Source organism: Plecotus auritus (assembly GCF_963455305.1).
Source record: "Plecotus auritus genome assembly, chromosome: 5".
Classification (NCBI taxonomy): Eukaryota; Metazoa; Chordata; class Mammalia; order Chiroptera; family Vespertilionidae; genus Plecotus; species Plecotus auritus.
The window spans coordinates 38,871,183-38,895,525 of NC_137776.1; the positions used below are offsets into that span (position 1 = coordinate 38,871,183).

The following is a 24,343-nucleotide window of genomic DNA, read 5'->3' on the forward strand; positions in this document are numbered from 1 at the left end:
TATTTAATTCATTATAACTAGTAGAAGTGATCTTCAAACATGATTCAACATTTAGAATTAATATAATTCACTGCATTCACAGCTTCAAGTGGAAAAAACACAGAATCTTCCCCAAAGAGACTGCAAGAGCATTTGAAGAAACTCAAAACCCTTTCTTGAAAACAATTCTTAGCACATTAGAAACAGGATCTTCTTGACCCGGCCATGGCCTCCAGCAAGCATCAAACAGGGCTGTGACACAGAAGTACATCAGGAAGTCAGGCCTGAGGTCAACAGGTTCCCCTGTGACCCCGGCAGTGCCATGCCCAGACCCGGTGGTCAGAGACAGACAGATGTGACCTGGATGGACAGAAACACACAGAAACCATGTGTTCCCTTATAACCAACCACCAACAACCAGTAAGAAGATGAAATGGAGACAAGAGTCTATGCACATAGGAACAGAAACTATATGGCACTTAAGGCTTCACCCTACCACAAAGTGGCCAACACCTATATGATTTAAGTGATAAAGAAACACACTTTTGATATCTACTGAAACACACCACACTAGACCTGAAATCACTGCAGCACACCATCACGCTGCTGTGTAGCACTACCCATGGAAAGACTCCAGTTCTCCCTCATTTAATTCGTGTATTCACGCAATCTTGATTTATATTTTACTAGAGGCCAGGTGCATGAAATTAGTGCGTGGGGGGGGGGGTTGTCCCTCAGCCCAGCCTGCACCCTCTCCAATCTGGGACCCCCCGAGGGATATCTGACTGCCCGTTGAGGCCCGATCCCGGTAGGATCGGGCCTCAACGGGCAGTTGGACATCCCTCTCACAATCCAGGACTGCTGGCTCCCAACTGCTCGCCTGCCTGCCTTCCTGATTGCCCCTAACAGCTTCTGCCTGCCACCCTGATCACCCCCTAACCACTCCCCTGCCAGCCTGATTGATGCCTAACTGATCCCCTGCCAGCCTGTTTGCCCCTTACTGCCCTCCCCTGCAGGCCTGGTCACCCCTAAATGCCCTCCCCTGCAGGCCTGGTCCCCCCCCCAACTGCTCTCCCCTGCAGGCCTGGGTCCCCCCCAAATGCCCTTCCCTGCAGGTCCGGTCGCCCCCAACTTCCCTCCTCTGCCAGCCTGGTCATCCCTAACTGCCCTCCCCTGCAGGCTTGATTGCCCCCAACTGCCCTCCCTTGCAGGCCTGGTCCCTCCCAACTGCCCTCTCCTGCTGGCCTGATAGCCCACAACTGCCCTCCCTTGCAGGCCTGGTCCCTCCCAACCACCCTCCCCTGCTGGCCATCTTGTGGTGGCCATCTTGTATCCACATGGGGGCAGCCATCTTTGACCACATGGGGGCAGCCATCTTGTGTTGGAGTGATGATCAATTTGCATATTACTCTTGTATTAGCTAGGATAGAGGCCTGGTGCACGGGTGGGGGCCAGATGGTTTGCCCTGAAGGGTGTCTCAGATCATGGTGGGGGTTCCCTTGGGGCATGAGGCGGCCTGGGCAAGGGGCCTGTGGTGGTTTGCAGGCCAGCCATGCCCCCCAGCGACCCAAGCGGAGGCCCTGGTATCTGGGATTTATTTATCTTCTATAATTGAAACTTTGTAGCCTTGAGCGGAGCCAAGCCTCCAGCTTGCTCCCTGGCTGCAGCCATTTTTGTTGGGATTTATCTTCTATAATTGAAACTTTGTAGCCTTGAGTAAAGGCCTGGGCTGGCCAGGGTGTGCAGAAAGCTTGGCTTCCTCCACTGCCAGGGAAACCCAAGTCTCCTGCTCGCTCCGTGGCTGCAGCCATCTTGGTTGGGTTAATCTGCATACTCGCTCCTGATGGGCTGGGGGGCGTGGCTCGTGGGTGTAGTGGAGTGATGGTTAATTTGCATATTACTCTTTTATTAGTGTAGAGATGGACCAGGACAAGCTCATTCAACAGGTTATCTCAATGAGAAACTGCTTAAGAGAGAAACCAAGATGGCGGCATAGGTAAGCACCTAAACTGCTGCCTCGTACAACAATTTCAAAACTACAACTAAAAGACAGAACGGACACCATCCAGAACCACAGAAAAGCTGGCTGAGTGAAAATTCTACAACTAGAAGGAAAGAGAAAAGCTCACAGAGAATTGGAGGTACGGCAAAGGGTCTTTGTGTGCATAGAGAGGAAGGGTGGCTGAGAGCCTGGCTGACTTTCTCTGGCGGAAGTGGGAAGGAAGCCCCCAACCGCACTGAACCCATTCTGACTGCACTGAACCCCAGTCCCGGGCGAAACCCCGTGGATCCAGGCTCATACAGGGGGAGTCTGGACTGTCAGGTAGAGAGAAAGGCATCCGGAGACTCGGAGACCTGGGGGAGACCCGGGGGAGCCCTGGCAGGCAGGGTTCTAGAGGCGCATGCGCCAGTGTGCACAAAGGCTGCGGAGGTTGCCAGAGGCTTTCCCTAGCAGAAGGGAGTCTGAAGCTCCTGACTGCACTGAACCCCAATTCTGATTGCACTGAACCCCAGTTCCAGGCGAACCCCTGGGGACCCGCACTCTTACGGGGGGGAATCTGGACTCTTGGGCGGAGACTCGGGAGCCGGGGAAGGCAGAGGTCTGCAGGCACGTGCGTGCCAGTACGCACAAAGGCTGCGGAGGTTGCCACAGGCTTTCCCTAGTGGAAGGGAGTCAGAAGCTCCTGACTGCACTGAGCCCCAGTTCTGACTGCACTGAACCCCAGTTCCAGGCGAGCCCCTGGGGACCCACGCTCTTGTGGGGGGAATCTGGACTCTCGGGCGGAGACTCGGGAGCCGGGGAAGGCAGAGGTCTGCAGGCGCGCATGCGCTCAAGGGCAAGGCTGACTGGAAGCCAAGACTGTCTGCTCCGCCCTGAGACTCCACCCCATCCAAGCTGAGCACAGAGGCTATTGCAATTTGGCAAGTCTAATCCTATAAGGCTGTCTCCAGCACCCAACTTCTCCCAGCGTAGACACAGCTGATCCTTACAGCTAACTGGCCTGGAGGTCAATTCCTCCCAGTGATACCAACAATAATCAAAACTTAACTACAACAAGGCTGTACACACAGTCCAAAAAGGGGTGCACCAAGAGTGTCCACCTCAGGTTAACTGGGGAGGCCGACCCACTGGGCCATGTAGGAAACCTAGCACACAAATCTACCCTACCAACTCAGGGAAGCAGTGAAAATGTGGTAAGAAAGAAACAAATCACAAACAAAAGAAATGGAGGAAAACAAAGGACTGGATATAGAATTCAAAACCACGGTTATAAGGCTCTTCAAGAATATCCTAGAAAAGGCCGATAAATATAACGAGACCCTCAAAGATATGAAAAAGGACCAACTAGAAATTAAACATACACTGACTGAAATAAAAAATATTATACAGAGACCCAACAACAGACTAGAGGAACACAAGAATCAAGTCAAAGAATTGAAATACAAAGAAGCAAAAAACACTCGACCGAAAAAGCAAAAAGAAAAAAAAATCCAAAAAGTTGAAGATAGTGTAAGAAGTCTCTGGGACAACTTCAAGCGTACCAACATCAGAATTATGGGGGTGCCAGAAGAAGAAGAGAGAGCAAGATACTGAAAACCTATTTGAAGAAATAATGACCGAAAACTTCCCCCACCTGGTGAAAGAAATAGACTTACAAGTCCAGGAAGCGCACAGAACCCCAAACAAAAGAAATCCAAAGAGGACCACACCAAGACACATCATAATTAAAATGCCAAGAGCAAAAGACAAAGAGAGAATATTAAAAGCAGCAAGAGAAAAACAGTTAATTACCTACAAGGGAGCACCCATACGATTGTCAGCTGATTTCTCAACAGAAACTATGCAGGCCAGACGGGAGTGGCAAGAAATTTTCAAAGTGATGAATAGCAAGAACCTACAACCAAGATTACTCTACCCAGCAAAGCTATCATTCAGAATTGAAGGGCAGATAAAGAGCTTCACAGATAAGAAAAAGCTAAAGGAGTTCATCACCACCAAATCAGTATTATATGAAATGCTGAAAGGTATTCTTAAAGAAGAGGAAGAAGAAAAAAGTAAAGATAAAAATTATGAACAACAAATACATATCTATCAACAAGTGAACCTAAAAATCAAGTGAATTAAAAACCTGAGGAACAGAATAATCTGGTGAATATAATAGAATCAGGGGCATAGAAAGAGAGTGGACTGATAATTCTCAGGGGGAAAGGGATATGGGGGGGTTCAGGAAGAGACTGGACAAAAATCATACACCCATGGATGAGGACAGTGGGGGGAGGTAAGGGCAGAAGGTGGGGTGGGAACAGGGTGGAGGGGAGCTATGGGGGAAAAAAGGAGAAACAATTGTAATAATCTGAATAAAGATTTATTAAAAAAAAAACAAGAACAAAAACGAGAAACTGCTTAAGAATTAACCAAGAAAAGTTAGCATTTTATTATTATTTTTATTAAGGTATTATATGTGTACATATCTTACCATTGCCCCTCCCCACCCCACTCCCATACATGCCCTCACCCCCCAATGTTTTATATCCGTTGGTTACTCTTATATGCATGCATATAAGTCCTTTGGTTGATCTCTTATTTTCCCCCACTCTCCCTAACCTTCCCGCTGTAATTTGACAGTCTGTTTGATGCTTTACTGCCTCTGTATCTACCTTTTTGTTTATCAGTTTATAATGTTTTTTATTATCCACAAATGAGTGAGATCATGTGGTATTTTTCTTTCATTGACTGGCTTATTTCACTTAGCACAATGTTCTCCAATTCCATCCAGGTTGCTACAAATGGTAAGAATTCCTTCTTTTTTATGGCAGCATAGTATTCCATTGGGTAGATGTACTATAGTTTTCTGATCCAGTCATCTGCTGACGGGCACCTAGGCTGTTTCCAAATCTTAGCTATTATAAATTGTGCTGCTATGAACATAGGGGTGCATATATCCTTTCTGATTGGTGTTTCTAGTTTCTTAGGATATATTCCTAGGAGTGGGATTACTGGGTCAAAAGGGAGTTCCATTTTCAGTTTTTTGAGAAAACTCCATATCCCCACCCAAGGATATGTGTATTTTTTAAATATGTTTTGATTGACTTCAGAGAGAGGAAGGGAGAGGGAGAGTGAGAGAGAAACACTAATGAGGTAAGAAACACCGATTGGCCCTAACCAGTTTGGCTCAGTGGATAGAGCATTGGCCTGCGGACTGAAGGGTCCCTCCCAGGTTCGATTCCAGCCAAGGGCATGTACCTTGGTTGTAGGCATATCCTCAGTAGGGGGTGTGCAGGAGGCAGCTGATTGATGTTTCTCATCTGATGTTTCTAACTCTCTATCCCTCCCCCTTCTTCTCTGTGAAAAAATCAATAAATTAAAAAAAAAGAAAAAGAAACACCGATTGGCTGCCTCCTGCATGTCCTGTACTGGGGATTGAGCCCGAAACCCAGGCATGTGCTCTAACTGAGAATTGAACTGGTGACCTCCTGCTGCATGGGTCAACACTCAACCAACTGAGCCACACAGGCCAGGTGATGTGTTGTTTTTTTAAGTTGATTTTTCGAGAGAGAGGAAGAGAAAGAGAGAGAGAGAAACATCTATCCGTTCCCTCCTACATGTGCCTGAACTGGGGATCAAACCTGCAACCTAGGTATGTGAATCAAACCCAACACCTTTTGGTTTCATGGGATGCCTTTATCCTATCTAATAAAAGAGTAATATGCAAATTGACCATCACTCCAACACAAGATGGCCACCACAAGATGGCCATTAGGGGAGGGCATTTGGGAGGGACCAGGCCTGCAAGGGAGGGCAGTTGTGGGCAATCAGGCCAGCAGGGGAGGGCAGTTGGGAGGGACCAGGCCTGCAACTTAGCCACACTGGCCAAAGCTAATTAAGAAAATTTAAAAAATCAAGAACTTGCCGAAACCAGTTTGGCTCAGTGGATAGAAGGGTCCTAGGCTCGATTCCGGTCAAGGGCATGTACCTGGGTTGTGGGCACATCCCCAGTAGGAGGTGTGCAGGAGGCAGCTGATCGATGTTTCTAACTCTCTATCCCTCTCTCTTCCTCTCTGTAAAAAATCAATAAAATATATTTTAAAAAAAAGAACTTTCCCTAGACATTAAAATATAACTGAATGTAATATAATATAACTTTAAATTATTAGATCAGTGGTTCTCAACCTTTCTAATGCCGCGACCCTTTAATACAGTTCCTCATGTTGTGGTGACCCCCAACCATAAAATTATTTTCGTTGCTACTTCATAACTGTAATTTTGCTACTGTTATGAATTGTAATATAAATATCTGTGTTTTCTGATGGTCTTAGGCGACCCTGCTAGTGGTTCTCAACCTGTGGGTCGCGACCCACAGGTTGAGAACCGCTGTTGTAGAACCTAATAATTAGATGATTTTAAATTACTATTGAAAAAGTAGACAAAAAGAAACAGGCCTCTCCCCCTATTTATGGGGGACGTGGCTTGAGATAGGCATGACATTTCAAATCTGTGTTGCATTCTGTAAAAACAAATCTGAGAGAAACTAAAGGTCTGAGTGTAAAAAGGAAAGCTACAAGAGTACAAGAAAATGGAAGAATAATTTTATCATTTTGGAGAAAACAACTTTCTGAGCATGAACCCAAATCCACACACCACAAAGAAAAAGACCCCCAGAGGCAACCACAGAAAAGCTTACAACCTGTGATTAGAACACATCATAAACCAAAGTCACACAAGCCACCAAATGGGGAAATGCAGACAACAGATTAATATCCATAGTATATAAAAAGCCCCCAGAAATCAATAAAAAAAGTGAAAGCCCACAGAAAAACAGGCAATGACTTTAAACATCAAGTACACGGAACAAGAAATACCAATACGAGTGTGGGGAGTCCTCCCTCTCATAAGTTAAATTTAAAAGACGAATGAGATACAATCTCTTCTTTATCAGATTAGATTCATAAAGTCTGAAGATACAGCATATTGATAAGGGAGCAGGGAACCAGGCACTCATGCAATGCTGGTAGGAATTCGTTAATAAAAGAATTTTACTTGTATCTATCAAAATTTTAAATGTACCTATCCTTTGATCCAACAATTCAACTGGGAGAAATCTATCCAACAGATATGGATATATCTGCAAAAGTGGACAACACAAATGGACAAGGATGCTTATGACAGAAAAACAAGGAACCTGAGAACCTCCCTGCCCACCAGCCAGGACATGTAAGTGAGGACGTCTGAGAGGAATGACAGACTCACCTGCTCCACGTGGGGCTCCTTGGCAAAGGAGATCCTGGCGATGGAGTGGGATGCGATGCACAGCTCCTGCCCGTTCACCTCGCCCTCCTCCACCTCCACAATGCCTGCAAGGGAGGGCCATCAGTCCATGACAGCTGCCATGGGCTCTTGGCTGTCCATCTTTGCATTCATAGATTCAACAGACCTGAATTTTGCAGCCATCAAGGCCACAAGGCCCCTTGTCTGCAATGAACTTCCTGATATCAAGAGGGAAAAAACACAACTCTTCTTACTAGTACAGCCAGGGCAGGTGATCTACAGAGGGTTGCCCTCTCCAGGGGTGCCCTGACTCCAACTTCCACCTGCCTTCCCCATCCCCCTCAAATAGGTCCCCTAGGATCTGAGAGGAGGGAAAGGTGGCCAGGGATGGACATCCCTCTGGCTGCCCACTGACTTGCAGTCCACCAATGTTCTGGGCTCCATTCCAGATTGGGCTGGTCCTAACTGTCCACCTGCTTCCAGGAAATGAGACTCACCTGAGCCAGTGAGCAGGTAAAGGTCAACAGCTGGGTTCTGTGTAATTTCTAATTGATGAATCTGGTAAGCTATTTTAGAATGTCCTCATTTTAGGGGCAAAGCAGATTTCCAGACAAGAGCTTTCAGACCGACAGTGAGCCTCCCTGGTCTAGCTCTCTCCCTAGGGCCGCGTCCCCATAGGAAACACCTGTCCGTAGCAGGATTCCGGGAGCCGGGGAGTGTACTGTCATTGAAGGAACTCAGGTGAAAAAAAAATCAGCCTGTTCTCACAGAAACACTCCCTTACCACCTCCTGTGGACCTCAGAGAATGCAGACAGGACCCCACCTGCTGGCTCCCCTCCTGCAGGCCCCACTGCAATTGTCCTGATGCTTCCTGCCCTGAAAGGCACCCACAGGATTAGGTCTGTGTCCCAACTGACTCCCACAAAATGTCTGTAAGCAGGGACACCGGAGTGACTGAAAGAACAGAGGCAGACACTACCTCACCCAGGGGCCATCTGGCTGGCTGGCAAGAGGTACCTGTGTTCTGGGCGCTGACGAAGGCCACCTTGTTGGTGTCGGGTTCTAGCCGGATGAAGCCGCACTCTCTGTGCATGGGCTTCCGTGTGTCCGGGTGGAAAGCGTTGAATCTGCATGGGGACCAGGGGGTGAGGACAGGGCAGAGGTGAGGGCAGGGATGCAGGGCCCTCAATGCAGGCTTTGCGTCCACCCTCCCCACTTTATAAGGCCCCCACTGAGCACACGGTAATACACTTCTCGCTCACATGGAAAGACACTTGAGCAACCACATTCATGGGCTGTGGCCACCAGGTGCATTAGGGGTTCGACCTCTAGCCTTGACGCACCCCCTGGAACTTCCCCCCACACACACACTGCTGTGCTTGGCACCACCTTAAGGACAGCCAACATGTTCTTTATAATTGTGGTTACCCTTCCCAAGGCTCTTTCAGCCCTGCACCTGACATGCTTCAGGCCTCAGCACCAAATCCCACCCTTGCACTAGGCCTGCCCTCCCCAGAGCTATCATCTTGCCTTGGACACCCACTCATCTACACTGTGGGGAAAAGAACAGGCCCTGAGTCAGGACTCCACTTCTTATCAATCAACCTGCATCATGATGCAAGTTCCCGGTGATGGAAGAGACAGCTGCGCTGACAATTCTGCACTTAGACTCTAACAGAACTTTGCCAGCACTGCGAGCTGCCATCGGAATCAATCCCTGAACAGAGCAGCGCTGGCGGCCACAGCACATGCCCTCTCTCCACACCCCTAATGAGAAATACACTCTCAGCCGTGGGCAAACTACGGCCCGCGGGCCGGATCCAGCCCGTTCGGCTGTTCTATCCGGCCCGCGGAGCCGAAAGAGCGGAGGGTTCTCTTGCTCTCCCCTCCGCTCCTTTACTTTGAATTTGTATTAGTTCACACAAACACTCCATCCATGCTTTTGTTCCGGCCCTCCGGTCCAGTTTAAGAACCCATTGTGGCCCTGAAGATCATAGTCTAACACACTCACAATTCTATTCACCAAAATAGATACTTTGTACTGTAGTCACAAAATTATTTTCGGGTTGTAGCCCACTGTTTAACAAGACTGTTTTATACTGCCCGTTATTTTTTGTTATCCAGAGTTTCCTCTTCGGCGTTATGTACAGAATATTACTTTGCCCTCATCCATTCAGTCAATAATACAAAAAGGTAAGAGATAATATTTTTAAAAGCAAGATCTTCTAAATCCTTCTGAAGTTTCTAGGCATGACATAAACAGAACCAAGTTAATTTAATAAGATTCTTAATATATAATTAAATGTACAGCAGATATTAGGGAAGGGCAGACTTTTACTTTTTATATTTTTTCATTGCTTGAACTTTAAAAACTGTGTGTTATCTCTGAAATTAAAAATAAAAATATTCTCAGCCACCTCCCCTGGTTCCCTTCTATTTAGCCACCCGACACTATGACCTGCTTCCTGTGGTTGGGGCTGGGGTGAAACACATACAGCTGGAGGACTTCTGCTTTGTTGTCTAATAAGAACCTGAGAACCACAATATTAACAGCTCCTTTGAGACCTCAATCAACTAAGGGGTAAGTCTAAAAGAAAGTCAAGCTCTCTTCTTTTCAGTAATATTGGGTGAAGGGTTTAGTTAAGCATGAGCACTTATTTTGTGTTTGGGGTAACACGCCTGACATCTTGCCAGCCCAGCATCATCACATACACATGAATCAGAACGTCCTATCTCTGGCCACCACATGTTTCAGCTGCAAGTGCAGGAAGCCTCTCTGGGACATGCCCTTCCCACCTGGCATTCTCCTGGAGACTCAGGAGCACTTACGAGAAGTTGAGCATGGGCTGGCCCACGTGGGAGATGTGCACCTCCTCCAGGTACTGGAAGGGCTGCAGTGTTGGGAAGGTCCCAGCTCCTGGAGGGTCTGACAGCCAGGTGCCCAGCATCCAGGACAGTGGCTCCACCACTGGGTTCATCTTGGGAGACTCTGAGGACAAATGGAAAAGACAGTCAGTGGCTCCGTTTCCACTGGTCTCCTTCTGACCAAGCCCTGCTGAGCTTTGTGTGGAAACACACTCTGAGAGTACATGCCTCGTAATTTACAGCGGATCCTGCTGATTCTAAACATGCTACCAGCCACCTGTCAAGAGGGGGAGAAAAAGGCCAAACAATGAGTAAATGTCATCTTGTAGATCAGTGTCGGAATGTGGCATCTCCTTCATGAAGGGAGAACAGGAGATCCATTGAAGAGATAGGAGTTCTAGAAGCACCCTGGTCTCTGAAATTATACAACCTTTGGCTATAAATTGGAAGCAGACTGGGAGAATAACATCCAGGAGGAAAGGAAGTGAAGGGCTCTGGAGCTGGAGAAGTGTCCCACCAAGGCTGAGACAACTGGGAACTGAAGAGGAGACTGTGTGGCCAGCTGGTGACAGTCCCAGCCTGAGATAAGAACATAATGGGCAGAACGGGGAATGTCACATAGACTTCTGGGCCCACAGAGGGCAAAGTGGCAGCCTGAACAGGAATGGGGGTGAAAAGCCATTCCTTTCCAATTTAGCAAGCTCCCTTTCAGTGTTTCCTTTTCAAACTGCCTACAGAAAGTTCAACAGTGAGGATGGCAACAGAACTTTGGCCAATAAAACTTTCATAATCCTATATAATAAAAGCCTAATATGCTAAGTGTCTGGTTCCATCAATCAAAGCATAATATGCTAATGAATGCTAAAGATGCTCAACTGCTCACTATGACATGCACTGACCATTGGGGGCAGACAGTCGACCAGTTGCTATGACATGCACTGACCACCAGGGGGCAGGCGCTCTGACCGGTAGGTTAGCTTGCTGCTGGGGTCTGGCCTGAGCGAGATGGGCTAGACATGCCCTGGAGCCCTCCCGTGGCCCCCTCCCCAGCTAGCCAACATCCTGCGTCTCTCCCCGGCCCTGATTGTGCACCGGTGAGGTCCCTAAGCCTGGCCTGCACCCTCTTGCAATCCGGGACCCCTCAGGGGGTGTCGGAGAGCCGGTTTCAGCCCAACCTGCAGGTCAGCCTGAGGGACCCCACTAGTGCACAAATTCATGCACCGGGCCTCTAGTCAACAATAAAAAATATTTATAAAAAATAAAAGATGCAAAGAGAAACCAAGATGGCGGCATAGGTAAACACCTAAACTGCTGCCTCACACAACAATTTCAAAACTACAACTAAAAGACTAAACGTCTATCACCCAGAACCACGGGAAAGCTGGCTGAGTGGAAGTTCTCCAACTAGAAGGAAAGAGAAAAGAGCACTGAGACGTGCACAAGCGCTGAAAAGCTGAGGTACGGAGGTGCGCGAATTGGGCTGGCGGCGGGTGTCTGGGTGCGCTGCTTCTTTCAACCCGAAGGGAGACAAGCTCCAGATTACTCTGAACTCCAGTTTCTGGGGAGATGCTGGGGACCCAAACTCCTATGGGGAGAAGCTGGACTGTCTGCCATCGGGTTGGAAAGTGAGGGTGACTTTCTTGCAGAGGTGTGCCCAGCAATCACTGTTTACTGCGCTGGGGCACGGGACGTGGGGACTTGGAAAGGTGGAGACGCAGAGATGGCTGACTGGCAGCCATCACTGTTTGCCACGCCCTAGCCTAGTGACTCCCTGAGACCCCGCCCCACACAATCTACAAACCCACCCAAGCTCCTCGCAACAGCTTTTGCATATAAATGGCCTGCCCTATTGCAGCTTCACCTAACAAACTGCAGCTCTGGTCAGACAGCCCCAAAACCTCCAAACCCCAAGCAAAGAGGAGAAAACTGTAGTTCTCACTGTACCTCCTGCTGGGTGGCCTCAGACAGTAGCTGACCAGCACCCCATTGGAGATCCAGAAGCTAGTGTATCTAGTGGTCAGTGTGAGACGACACCAGATTTCAACTACTCACATCCATAAGTGACACAATTCAAGAGGCAGACTCAGTGAGCACCAAAGCCCCACTGAAGCAAGTCCTGCCCCCTAAACGTGTCTCCAGCGCAGCAGTTCTTCCATTATAGACACAGCGGGTCCTCACAGACAACTGGCCTGGAGGTCAATTCCTCCCAGTGACACCAACAACAATCAAGACTTAACTACAACAAGCCTGTACACAGAGTCCACAAAGGGGTGCACCAAGAGTGTCCACCTCAGGTAACTGGGAGGCTGACCCACTGGGCCATATAGGAAACCTAGCACACAAAGCCACCCTACCAACTCAGGGAAGCAGTGAAAATGCGGAGACAAACAGATCACAAACGAAAGAAATGGAGGAAAACAAACGACTGGATATAGAATTCAAAACCATGGTTATAAGGTTTTTCAAGAATATCCTAGAAAAGGCCGATAAATTCAACGAGACCCTCAAAGATATGAAAAAGGACCAACTAGAAATTAAACATACACTGACTGAAATAAAAAATATTATACAGAGACCCAACAGCAGACTAGAGGAACGCAAGAATCAAGTCAAAGATTTGAAATACAAAGAAGCAAAAAACACTCAACTGGGAAAGCAAAAAGAAAAAAGAATCCAAAAATTTGAAGATAGTGTAAGAAGCCTCTGGGGCACCTTCAAGCATACAAACAACAGAATTATGGGAGTGCCAGAAGAAGAAGAGAGAGCAAGATACTGAAAACCTATTTGAAGAAATAATAACTGAAAACTTCCCCCACCTGGTGAAAGAAATAGACTTACAAGTCCAGGAAGCGCACAGAACCCCAAACAAAAGGAATCCAAAGAGGACCACACCAAGACACATCATAATTAAAATGCCAAGAGCAAAAGACAAAGAGAGAATATTAAAAGCAGCAAGAGAAAAACAGTTACCTACAAGGGAGCACCCATACGATTGTCAGCTGATTTCTCAACAGAAACTATGCAGGCCAGATAAGAGTGGCAAGACATATTCAAAGTGATGAATAGCAAGAACCTACAACCAAGACTACCCTACCCAGCAAAGTTATCATTCAGAATTGAAGGTCAGATAAAGAGCTTCACAGACAAGAAAAAGCTAAAGGAGTTCATCACCACCAAACCAGTATTATATGAAATGCTGAAAGGTATTCTTTAAGAAGAGGAAGAAGAAGAAAAAAGTAAAGATAAAAATTATGAACAACAAATACATATCAACAAGTGAATCTTAAAAATCAAATGAATTGAAAATCTGAGGAACAGAATAAACTGGTGAATATAATAGAATCAGGGGCATAGAAAGAAAGTGGACTGATAATTCTCAGGGGGAAAGGGGTGTGGGAGGGTATGGGAAGAGACTGGACAAAAATTGTACACCTATGGCCGAAACCGGTTTGGCTCAGTGGATAGAGCGTCGGCCTGCGGACTGAAGGGTCCCGGGTTCGATTCCGATCAAGGGCATGTACCTTGGTTGCGGGCACATCCCCAGTAGGGGGTGTGCAGGAGGCAGCTGATCGATGTTTCTCTCTCATCGATGTTTCTAGCTCTCTATCCCTCTCCCTTCCTCTCTGTAAAATATCAATAAAATATATTAAAAAAAAAATTGTATACCTATGGATGAGGACAGTGGGAGGGAGGTAAGGGCAAAGGGTGGGGTGGGAACCGGGTGGAGGGGAGCTATGCAGGGGGAAAAGGAGAAACAACTGTAATAATCTGAACAATAAAGATTTATTAAATTAAAAATAAATAAATAAATAAAAATAAAAGATGGAAAATTATATTTTTGTATATTTCAACACATTTTTTTAAAAAAAGTTGTGTAATTGCCAATAATCTCAGACATTAAATAAGAAGGCAATACTACAAAAAACTCTATGCCCATAAATGTGCAACTGTAGATGAAGTGACCAAATTCCATTAACATAAACCACATAAATTTATGTAAAAAACAGTTGTATCTCTGAAAAATAAATCAATTAATAGAAGTCCTTCCAATAATGAAATAAATATGCTCAAATGTTTTAATTGGTGATTTTGAACAAACATATATATATAAAAGCCTAAGTGGCTGTTACAATCAAACGACCAGAACGACCGGCGGACCAGTTACTATGACATGCACTGACTACCGGGGGGCAGACGCTCAATGCAGGAGCTGCCCCCTGGTGGTCAGTGCGCTCCCACTGTCAACCTCCCACGATGGCCAACCTCCCACGGTCCCTCCCCCCGGCCGATCCCTCCCCCACTGGCTAAGGCTCCAAGCACTGGAGAATCTGGGTCCGGGAAGCCTGTAGGAGGAAAGCAACCCTGATTGAGATAGAGTAGCAGCTCGGAGCGGGCAGAAGGGGCAAGGCAGCAGCCTAACTGCAAGGATGTAAAGTAAGCAGCACCACCATCTTACCTCTGCCACGGAACAGTGCGTGCGCACTGCTTGCCCTTCTGCCCCCATCACCTACTTCTAGCTCGGCCCCATGCCTTTCCGGGCTCCCAGCCACTGATTGGCTAGCATTCCTACGGTGGTGTGCCACCATTGGCCGAAGTCAGCTACCTATCCTGCTTGGGGGCAGAGCCCTGAAAAATGTGTGACTGAGGTAGAGAGATAACCTAACTGTCTGTCAGCAACTCTGCCCTGGGGAGAGTGAGGCGGCCCAAGTGTGGGCAGCAAAGTAGAGCTGTATTTCCACCTCAGAGCATAGCTGGTGTTCAGGCTGTTTTGGGGCACTCTGTCTATAGTCTTTGTGTGCTGCTACCTCAGCACATCTACACAACTAGATCGGGGCATGCCGGCCAACCTCCTACGGTCCCTCCCCCCAGCCAGCAGGCCCTGATCGACCCCTCTGCCCTGCACAAATTCGTGCACCAGACCTCTAGTTAGAAAATAAAAATTTAAATCAGAATGTCAGTTACAGTCTTTGATGCAGCTAAGGAATAAAAGCTTCAGAATCAAGAGTTCTAGACTAGAAAAGCTGCTGCTGATGTTTGTGAGCTGCCTGTTATCTTCCTCTCCACAGGAGGCAAACAGCAGCCAGCTAACAAAAGCTAATAAAAGACAAATGTCCCAGCCCACCATGTGGCCTTACATTCCAGCGAGGGAAGACAATACACAAAGAAATAAGGAAGAGGAAGAATTTACCGTACATTAGGTGACAAGCCGGAAAGGGAAATGAAGGTTGGTGAGGGTTTTGAGATCTTACTTAAGAGGGGCAAGGCTAGTCTCCGAGAAGTGTGCGAGACCACTCTGGGAAACAGTGGACTAGGCAGACATGCCACAGACACAAAGGTCCTGGGTTGCCCAGGCTGGCCTTGCTGGGGAGGGCTTTGGCCTTGACTGAGCAGACAGAGCCCTGGAGGTCTCAATGGGGCCAAGATCGCTGGCCAAGCAGAGTGGGTACAGTTGCAACAAGCACCTCGTGGCAGAGGAGGGTGACCTGGGCAGTTGGCAGTGGTGGAGGTGGTGGAAAGGGCCAGATTCTGGATCTGATCTGAAGGCACAGCTGGCTTGGACATAGGACATGAGAGGGAGGGAGAGGAGTCGGAGGTTTACAGCCTGAACAACCGAGAAGACAAGTTGCCACTGACTGACATACAAGATAGGAGCTGGGTGGTTTGAAGCTTGACACTAATGGCAACAGTCAGTCAGCAGGACAGTCCAAGGCCAAACTCTCAGAATAAATAGAAATCAGTATGTTGCAGACAGACAGCTGTGGTCTTAGAGGAGGGGTGGGCAAACTTTTTGACTCAAGGGCCACAATGGGTTCTTAAACTGGACCAGAGGGCCAGAACAAAAGCATGGATGGAGTGTTTGTGTGAACTAATATAAATTCAAAGTAAAGGAGCGGAGGGGAGAGCAAGAGAACCCTCCGCTCTTTCGGCTCCGTGGGCCGGATAGAACAGCCGAACGGGCCGGATCCGGCCCGCGGGCCATAGTTTGCCCACGGCTGTCTTAGAGCATCTTCCCATCTGGCAGACTTCTGCCAGGTTCAGTGCAGCCCTGAAAACACATCTTTGTAGACCTCAGGCTTTGTGGAGGTCAGGCCGCCTAAGTCAAGTGCAGCACAGAGCGGTCAGAACCCGCGGTCACCCGCCTGCTCCACTCCTGACCTCAGGTCCTGGTCAGCACACATGAAGCATGGCCTATCTGACCAGGAAAGCCAGAAGCCAGGTGCAGGGCAGCCTAGGCGGGGCTGGCAAGAGCCTGGCTAACTCAGCACGCTGGGCACAAGGATGTGTGACGTGGAGGGGTCCAGAGTCAGACCTGCTGCTCCACCTGGAGCTGTGAATTGAAACCCCCTTGACCCCCAACGCACCTGAGCCCTTCAGTGAACACATTAAAGGTGTCTTCTTCTGAAGGAGAAGTTAGGAAGAACGTCCATGGGCCCCCCCACCCAGCCTGGGTACTAGTGTAATAAGGGGAGGGGTGTTTTTGATGTTGTTTTAATATATTTTTATTGATTTCAGAGAGGAAGGAAGAGGGAGAGAGAGACAGAAACATCAATGATGAGAGAAAATCACTAATCAGCTGCCTCCTCCATGCCCCACACTGGGGATCGAGCCTGCAACCCGAGCCCACAACCCAGGAATGTGCCCTGACGGGGAATCAAACCATGACCTCCTGGTTCATAGGTCGATGCTCAACCACTGGGCCACACCGGCCAGGCTGATTTCACATTTCTGGATCTCAAGGTCGGTGGATAGTCATTCTGGCCCAGAGGGTCTGAGTGACTTCTTATATAAAAATCGTCCTGGTCTTAGCCGGTTTGGCTCAGTGGATAGCGCGTCAACATGTGGACTGAAGGGTTCCAGGTTCGATTTCAGTCAAGGGCACATACCTAGGTTGCAGGCTCGATCTCCCCACTGGGGGCGTGCAGGAGGCAGCCAATCGATGGATGAGGTCCTCTCTCACTGATATTTCTATCTCTCTACTCTCTCTCTTCCTCTTTCTCTAAAAATCAATAAAACATATTTTTAAAAAATCATCTTGTTAATATGATGCCATGTCAAACCAGTGTTCTTCCTTTTCTTAGGTTTTCTGAGTATGTTGATCCTTTCACCTGGGCAAGGCACCAAGACCTTGGGATGAGGTGGGCCAGCCCCTAGTAGGAACCACGCAGCTGCATTGGCAGACCCCAGACATGAGCGGGGAAAGTGGGAGAAGCTGAAGAATCCCCAAAGAAGAAGAAAAAGTGTTAATCAGAGCACCACCAAATGAAACCAAAGGGGAAGGGCACTGCTGGGAAACATGTCACGGGACACAGGGCAGAAATGAGTTCAAGAGGAGGGAAAAGGTAAAAGAAATGAAAATGAAATTATAAGGATTAGAGACCCTCACACTCCACTGTTGGGAAAAGTTTGGTGGTTGGTTCCCCAGGCTGAGCCGGAGCCAGGACTCTGCAGCAAGCCCACCTGAGACCTGAAAAAAGACATCCACACACAACACTGTGTACGAGTGTTCACAGCAGCATCACAACAGCCAAAACATGGAAACAGCCCAAAGCCCTTTACTGGACAGGTAAACAATGGGGCCATCCAGACAACAAAGTGCTACTCAGCCACAGAGAGGCATGGACACTTACTAAGACATAGCAAAGCCTTGAAAACATTGTGCTAAGGGAAAGAAACCAGACATTAAAGGCCTCGTATGGCCCGACTCCATTCATATGAAAATCAGACCAGGCGAGGCCACAGAGCAGGAAAGCAGGACAGTGGTTTCTCCACGGCGACTTCAGTGGCAGAAGACATCATCACCACACTTACAAGATGTAGCGACAGAAAGTGAGCCACGGATTCTACAGCCACCACAACTTCCTTTACAGGCAGGCCACAGACCTGTGCTGCCCAGCAGGGCCTCTGGGGGGACACATGTGAGCACTGTAAGTGTGGCTGGTCCACTGACGTATGCTTTAAGTGCACAGCATGCTGGGTTTCCAAAACACAGTTCAAAGAAAGAACTACAAATACCTTAGTAATTTTAAGTATTGGTGGGTTACATGTGAAAATGATGTTTTAGATAACATTGGGTTAAACCAGTGGTCCGCAAACTCATTAGTCAACAGAGCGGCAAACTGCGGCTCCATGTGGCTCGCGAGCTGCAGTTTGACGACCACTGGGTTAAATAAAATTCATTATGAACATTAATTTCACCTGCTTCTCTCTACCTTTTTAATGTGGCTCTTAGAAAATTTAAGTTACACAAGGCTCAGGGACTGAAAAGCAGGGTAAGCGGCCACAGCCATGATGGATCAACCTGAGTCACCAACAGTAGGGAGTCAAGTGGCCGCGGGCTGGTCTGTGGCATTCGGGACCGGGCGAAAAGGTATTTTATTATCACAATAAAAATTAAGAGTGGGGTGAACTAGTGATAAAAAAAAGTTTAAGTTACATATGAGCTCATGCTATGGACAGTCTCAACATTCAGGGAACACAGTTCCTGTGAATTGTCCCTGAGGATGTTACTAGAAGGCAGACTTCATCAAGAGACAACAAAAAATGATGGCAAAAGGAATCATAGTAAGTAAGTACTGAACACATGACACAGAAACACACACATTGTGTGACTCAGTGGTTGAGCGCCAACCTATGAACCAGCAGGTCATGGTTCGATTCCCAGTGAGGGCACATGCCCAGATTGCTATCCAATAGGGGGCATGCAGGAGGCACCTGATCAATGATTCTCTCTTATCATTGACCTTTCTTTCTTTCTATTAAAAAATATATATTTTCATTGATTTCAGAGAGGAAGGGAGAGGGAGACAGAAACATCAATGATGAGAATCACTGATCAGCTGCCTCCTGCACACTGGAGGCTCAACTACTAAACTATGATGGCCAGGCTCATCATTGATGTTTCTCTCTCTCTCTCTCTCTCTCTCTCTCTCTGAAATCAATAAAAATATGTTAAAAAGAAAAAGCACAGGCACAATCCTAATAAAAGTAATACGCAAATTGACCATACCTCCGTTACACCCACAAACCACGCCTACCAGCCAATCAGGAGCAAGTATGCAAATTAACCCAACCATGATGGTTGTGGCCACGGAAAGAGCAGGAGGCTTGGGTTTCCCCGGCAATGGAGGAAGCCAAGCTTTCCACCTGCCCTGGCAGGCCCAGGCCTCCACTCAAGGCTACAAAGTTTCAATTATAGAAGATAAATCCCAACAAAAATGGCGGCAGCCACAGAGCTGGAGAGAGCAGGAGGCTTAAGGTGCACCCAGTGATGGAGGAAGCCAGAAGCCCTGGCCTGCTTTGGCCTCCGCTCAAGGCTACAAAGTTTCAATTATAGAAGATAAATAAATCCCAGATACCAGGGCCTCCGCTTGGGTTGCTGGGGGGCGTGGTCAGCCTGCAAACCACCACAGGCCCTTCACCCAGGCCGCCCCACACCCCAAGGGAACCCCCACCCTGATCTGGGACACCTTTCAAGGCAAACCAGCCAGCCCCCACCTGTGCACCAGGCCTCTATCCTATCTAATCCTATCTAATAAAAGAGTAATGTGCAAATTGACCATCACTCCAACACACAAGATGGCTGCCACAAGATGGCCAGCAGGGGAGGGCAGTTTGGAGGGATCAGGCCTGCAAGGGAGGGCAGTTGGGGGCTATCAAGCCTGCAGGGGAGGGCAGTTAGGGGTGATCAGACCGGCAGAGGAGGGAAGTTGGGGGCGACCAGGCCTGCAGGGAAGGGCATTTGGGGGGGGACCCAGGTCTGTAGGGAGAGCAGTTGGGGGGGGGGACCCAGGTCTGTAGGGAGAGCAGTTGGGGGGGACCAAGCCTGCAGAGGAGGGCAGTTAGGGGTGACCAGGCCTGCAGGGGAGGGCAGTTAGGGGTGACCAGGCTTACAGGGGAGGGCAGTTAGGGGAAAACAGGCTGGCAGGGGAGCAGTTAGGCATCAATCAGGCTGGCAGGGGAGTGGTTAGGGGGTGATCAGGCTGGCAGGCAGAAGTGGTTAGGGGCAATCAGGAAGGCAGGCAGGCAAGTAGTTGGGAGCCAGTAGTCCTGGATTGTGAGAGGGATGTCTGACTGCCCGTTTAGGCCCGATCCAGGTACGGGCAGTCGGACATCCCTCAAGGGGTCCCAGATTGGAGAGGGTGTGGGCTGGGCTGAGGGACACCCCTCCCACCCCGTGCACGAATTTCATGCACCGGGCCTCTAGTATAAATAATAAGAGCTAAGCGCAACCACACTTGAATTCACATAATAAAAAAAAAGCTTTTCAGATGGATCACAAAGCAAGACACTAACTCCTGTGCTATGAACAAGAGGCACTAAATCAAGTGACTCAGAAAGGTGTTTCAGAAAGTGGGGCAGACACATCAGCAAGAAACAAAGTTTAAGCCACACAATGGCTGAAGAGACTGCAATGTGAGTGCTTGTGCACCAGACATAGCAGCAGCATTTAGGTAGCGGAAATTACTGAAGAGATACACGTTGACAGAAAGAAGCTAAAGGAAATATCCATTCATGTCGATATACAAGTGAATAAAATACAAAAATGAAATACCTATATAGCATGATAAATAAGGCATTTCTGACGGATACACAAACTTTGTAGCTGAAAACTAGAGGATACTCCTTTTCTTTTTAAAATACATTTTTATTGATTTTAGAGAGACAGGGAAACGGAGTGAGAGACAGAAACATCAATGATGAGAGAGAATCATTGATTGGCTACCTCCTGCACGCCACCTACTGGGGATCGAGCCGGAAACCCAGGCATGTGCCCTGAGGTGTCTGCACCAGGACATCTAATTACTCTGAGAAACACTGCACATTTGGTCCTGGCTTGCTGTTACTTGGTTTTTTTTGTTTTGTTTTGTTTGTTTTTTAATATATTTTATTGATTTTTTAGAGAGAAGAAGGTAGAGGAAGAGAGAGTTAGAAACATTGATGGGAGAGAAACATCAATCAGCTGCCTCCTGCACACCCCCTACTGGGGATGTGCCCGCAACCAAGGTACATGCCCTTGACTGGAATCGAACTTGGGACCCATGAGTCCGAAGGCCAAAGCTCTATCCACAGAGCCAAACCGGTTAGGGCTGTTACTTGCTTTTAACTGTAAGGAATTTTAATCTGAACAGGACACCAGGACTGGCAGTAAACAATCAGGCAGGTGGGTTCCATGACCCTAGAAGCAGTGCCCACAGGTTCCTCCACTGCTCCAACCTGTCTGGCCGCATCTTTCCTTGTTTTCACTGAAGCTTTGAGGGAGGAGAACAACCAATAAAATAATTCTAAAATCCAAATGTCAGGTTACTTGAGCCTGTCAAATTTCATTAAACTATATCCTTAAGATTTGTATATTTTACCTGCATAAATTATACTTCATTATAAAAATAAAATGAATTTTAAAGTCAAACGAATAAAAAGTATAATAATAAAGGACCTAATCTATTTGCCACTTTCAACCTCTTTAAGTAAATTCGACAGGCATTTTTTCTGGATTTCATTTTTCTTTTATTAAAGTCAACCAATATGCAATAAAATTTAAGTTTTCTCCAAGAAACTTAAATTTTCATTTTTTGGCCTGAGGCAGCAAAAGAAGGCTTACCCATCCCTAAATTTTCTAAACTCCGGAACACCGGCAAGGCTCTTCAAGGTTGTTTTCTTCCAACTGACGGGAAATGCTTGCACCTGGCTGTTAAAGAGCTGGGCAGGAAGTGAATGCCAAACCTAAAGAATGCATTCTGGGAACTGTAGTTCCCTATAAAAGATGACTCCTCTAATCTGAGAGGGAAGATGGGGGGAGGGTAGGTGGGTGGGAAGAGATCAACTGAAGAACTAGAAGAACTTGTACACATATATGCATAACCCATGGACACAAACAATAGGGTGGTGAAGGCCTGGGGTGGGTCAGACTAGAAAGGGTCAATGGGGGGGCGGGGAAGGAGACATATGTAATACTTCCAACAATAAAGATTTAATAATAAATAAATAAAAGAAAAAAGATGACTCCTCAGAAAAAAATGGAGACAAAGACAGACCTGGAGATGACTGAGTCCTAGAGCTGGGAGGAGAGGTCAAGTTGAATTTTATGAAGGTCCGTCAGGCCAGAGAGGTCACATGTCTTGTGTGGAGGATGAAGGGGGACCTCCACCCTCAGCTACTTCCACTGACGACAGAGGGAAATGACTTTTTCAACAGGGAAAAGGTCGGGCAGCCAGACACACAGCAAAGCTGCTTCTTTCTGAACAGTCACTCTGGAAACATGTCCCTTTCTGTCTGTCTCCCAGAGTGCTAGCCGCCCACTCCTCCTGTCTTTTCAAGTGGACGCTCAGAGACTGCTCTGTCTCTTGGTAAATGTATCAGCGTACGGGCCCTGGACTCAATGACAGGAAATACTTACTGAGACCTAGAGACAGACTTCTTCCTGGCACCTCCCACCCTCACAGCGCTCTGTGACAACACTGTTTCCCACCCCAGCACACTGGAAATGATACTAACTGCAAAGCATAGCAGGGTAGGGAGAGCCAAGAGTGCCTGCTGCTTGCTTAGCACTGGCCATCCCCAGTGAAGAGGACACCACCTACCACACTACCATTAGGACCCGTTTGGGTCCCACTGGCATGGCACAACAGATAAAGAAATAACAAGGCCCTCGCTTTATCACCTGTTAAATGGAAAGGCATCACCACAGTTCTTATAGCACAGGAATGTGCAAGTTATTAATTCAAGGTTCTGCTGCTTCAATTACCAGCCATGTACATGCCAAACACAATGTGAAGCCCTGGAGATGCCATCATACAGTGTTCTGTCTTTAAGGAACAGTGTGGCCATTTGTAGTGTGATTTTTTAAATTGATTTCAGAGAGAGGAAGGGAGAGGCAGAGAGAGACAGAAACATCAATGACTAGAGGCCTAGTGCACAACATTCGTGCACTTAGCAGGGGGGTGAGGGGGGGATCCCTCAGCCTGGCTTGTGTCTTCTCACAGTACAGGAGCCCTCGGGGGATGTCTGACTGAGGGCTTAAGCCCGCTCCCCACAAGCCATCAAGTCGGACATCCTTAGCACTGCCACTGCACTTGCCAACTGTGAGCCCAGCTCAGGGCTTCTGACTGAGCAGCGCTCCCCCTATGGGAGCGCACTGACCACCAGGGGGCTGCTCCTGCGTTGAGCATCCGCCCCCTGGTGGTCAGTGCGCATCATAGTAACTGGTCATTCCACTGGTCTATTTGCATATTAGCCTTTTATTACATAGGATTATTATATAGGATGAGAGAGAATCATTGATTGGCTGTCTCCTGCATGGCCCCAACAGGGTGTGACCTCCTAGTTCTTAGGTTGACGCTCAACCCCTGAGCCACACCAGCCGGGCAAAATATATATATTTTTAAGGAATAATTGATATGCTAAGGAAGGGGAGAAATTAAAATCAAATAAAATGCTCAGTTAAAACCAGAGAAGGCAGAAAGTACAGAAAGAAAACAAAACCAAATAGAGAGTAGTTATAAACACAACATATATTAATCCTACTGTAGCAATAATCACTTTAAAGTGAATGGTCTAAAGTATACCAGCTCTAAGTATACCAATTGAAAGACGAAGACTTCCCTAGTTGGTTTAGCAAAACCAGCGGTTAGAGCATCCGCCTGGGAACTGAAGGGTCTCGATTCGATTCAGGCCAAGGGCACATACCTCGATTGCAGGCTCGATCCCCAGCCCCCAGTTGGGGTGCATATGGGAAGCAACCAATCGATGTGTCTCACATCCACGTTTTCTTTGTCTCTCTCCGCTTCTCCCTCTCTTCCACTCTCTTTAAATAATTAATGGAAAAAAATATCCCCGGGTGAGGATTAACAACAACAAAACAAACAAACAAAAAGGAGACTGTCAGAGTAGATTAAAAAGACCCATCACTCTGTTGTCTATAAGAAACCCACTTGAACTATAAAAACACAGATTAAAGTATGAGAAATATGTATCATGAGAACATGAATCAAAAGAAAGTTGGAATAGACAAATTAGTCTCAGGTGAAGCAGACTTCATGACAAGAAAGTTATGGGGTAAAGAGGGGAATTACATAACAACAAAGGTGTCAATTCTCAAAGAAGACAAACTGATCCTTGATGTCTATGTACTAACACAGGGCATCAAAACACGTGAGACAAAACTGACAGAATTCAAGGAGCAACAGACAAATCCAATGTCACAGGTGGGGACATCAACACACTCTACAAGAATG

The 24,343-nt window shown here is 47.5% G+C and overlaps 1 protein-coding gene across 5 annotated transcripts in view; it reads right to left on the reverse strand.

Moving 5' to 3' along the window:
• THAP4 (THAP domain containing 4) overlaps window positions 1-24,343 on the reverse strand; it is a 44,392-nt gene that overhangs the window by 7,514 nt on the left and 12,535 nt on the right. For 2 of the 5 annotated variants that reach the window (XM_080670010.1, XM_080670011.1), the window contains exons 3-5: window positions 10,077-10,236; window positions 8,265-8,374; window positions 7,229-7,332 (exon numbers count right to left, since the gene is read on the reverse strand). In XM_080670010.1, coding sequence (XP_080526136.1) covers window positions 7,229-7,332; window positions 8,265-8,374; window positions 10,077-10,236 — 374 coding nt within the window. Of the gene's footprint in view, window positions 1-7,228; window positions 7,333-8,264; window positions 8,375-10,076; window positions 10,237-21,711; window positions 21,808-24,343 lie in introns of those variants that run through there. The other 3 variants (XM_080670013.1, XM_080670012.1, XM_080670014.1) reach the window with 2 other exon arrangements.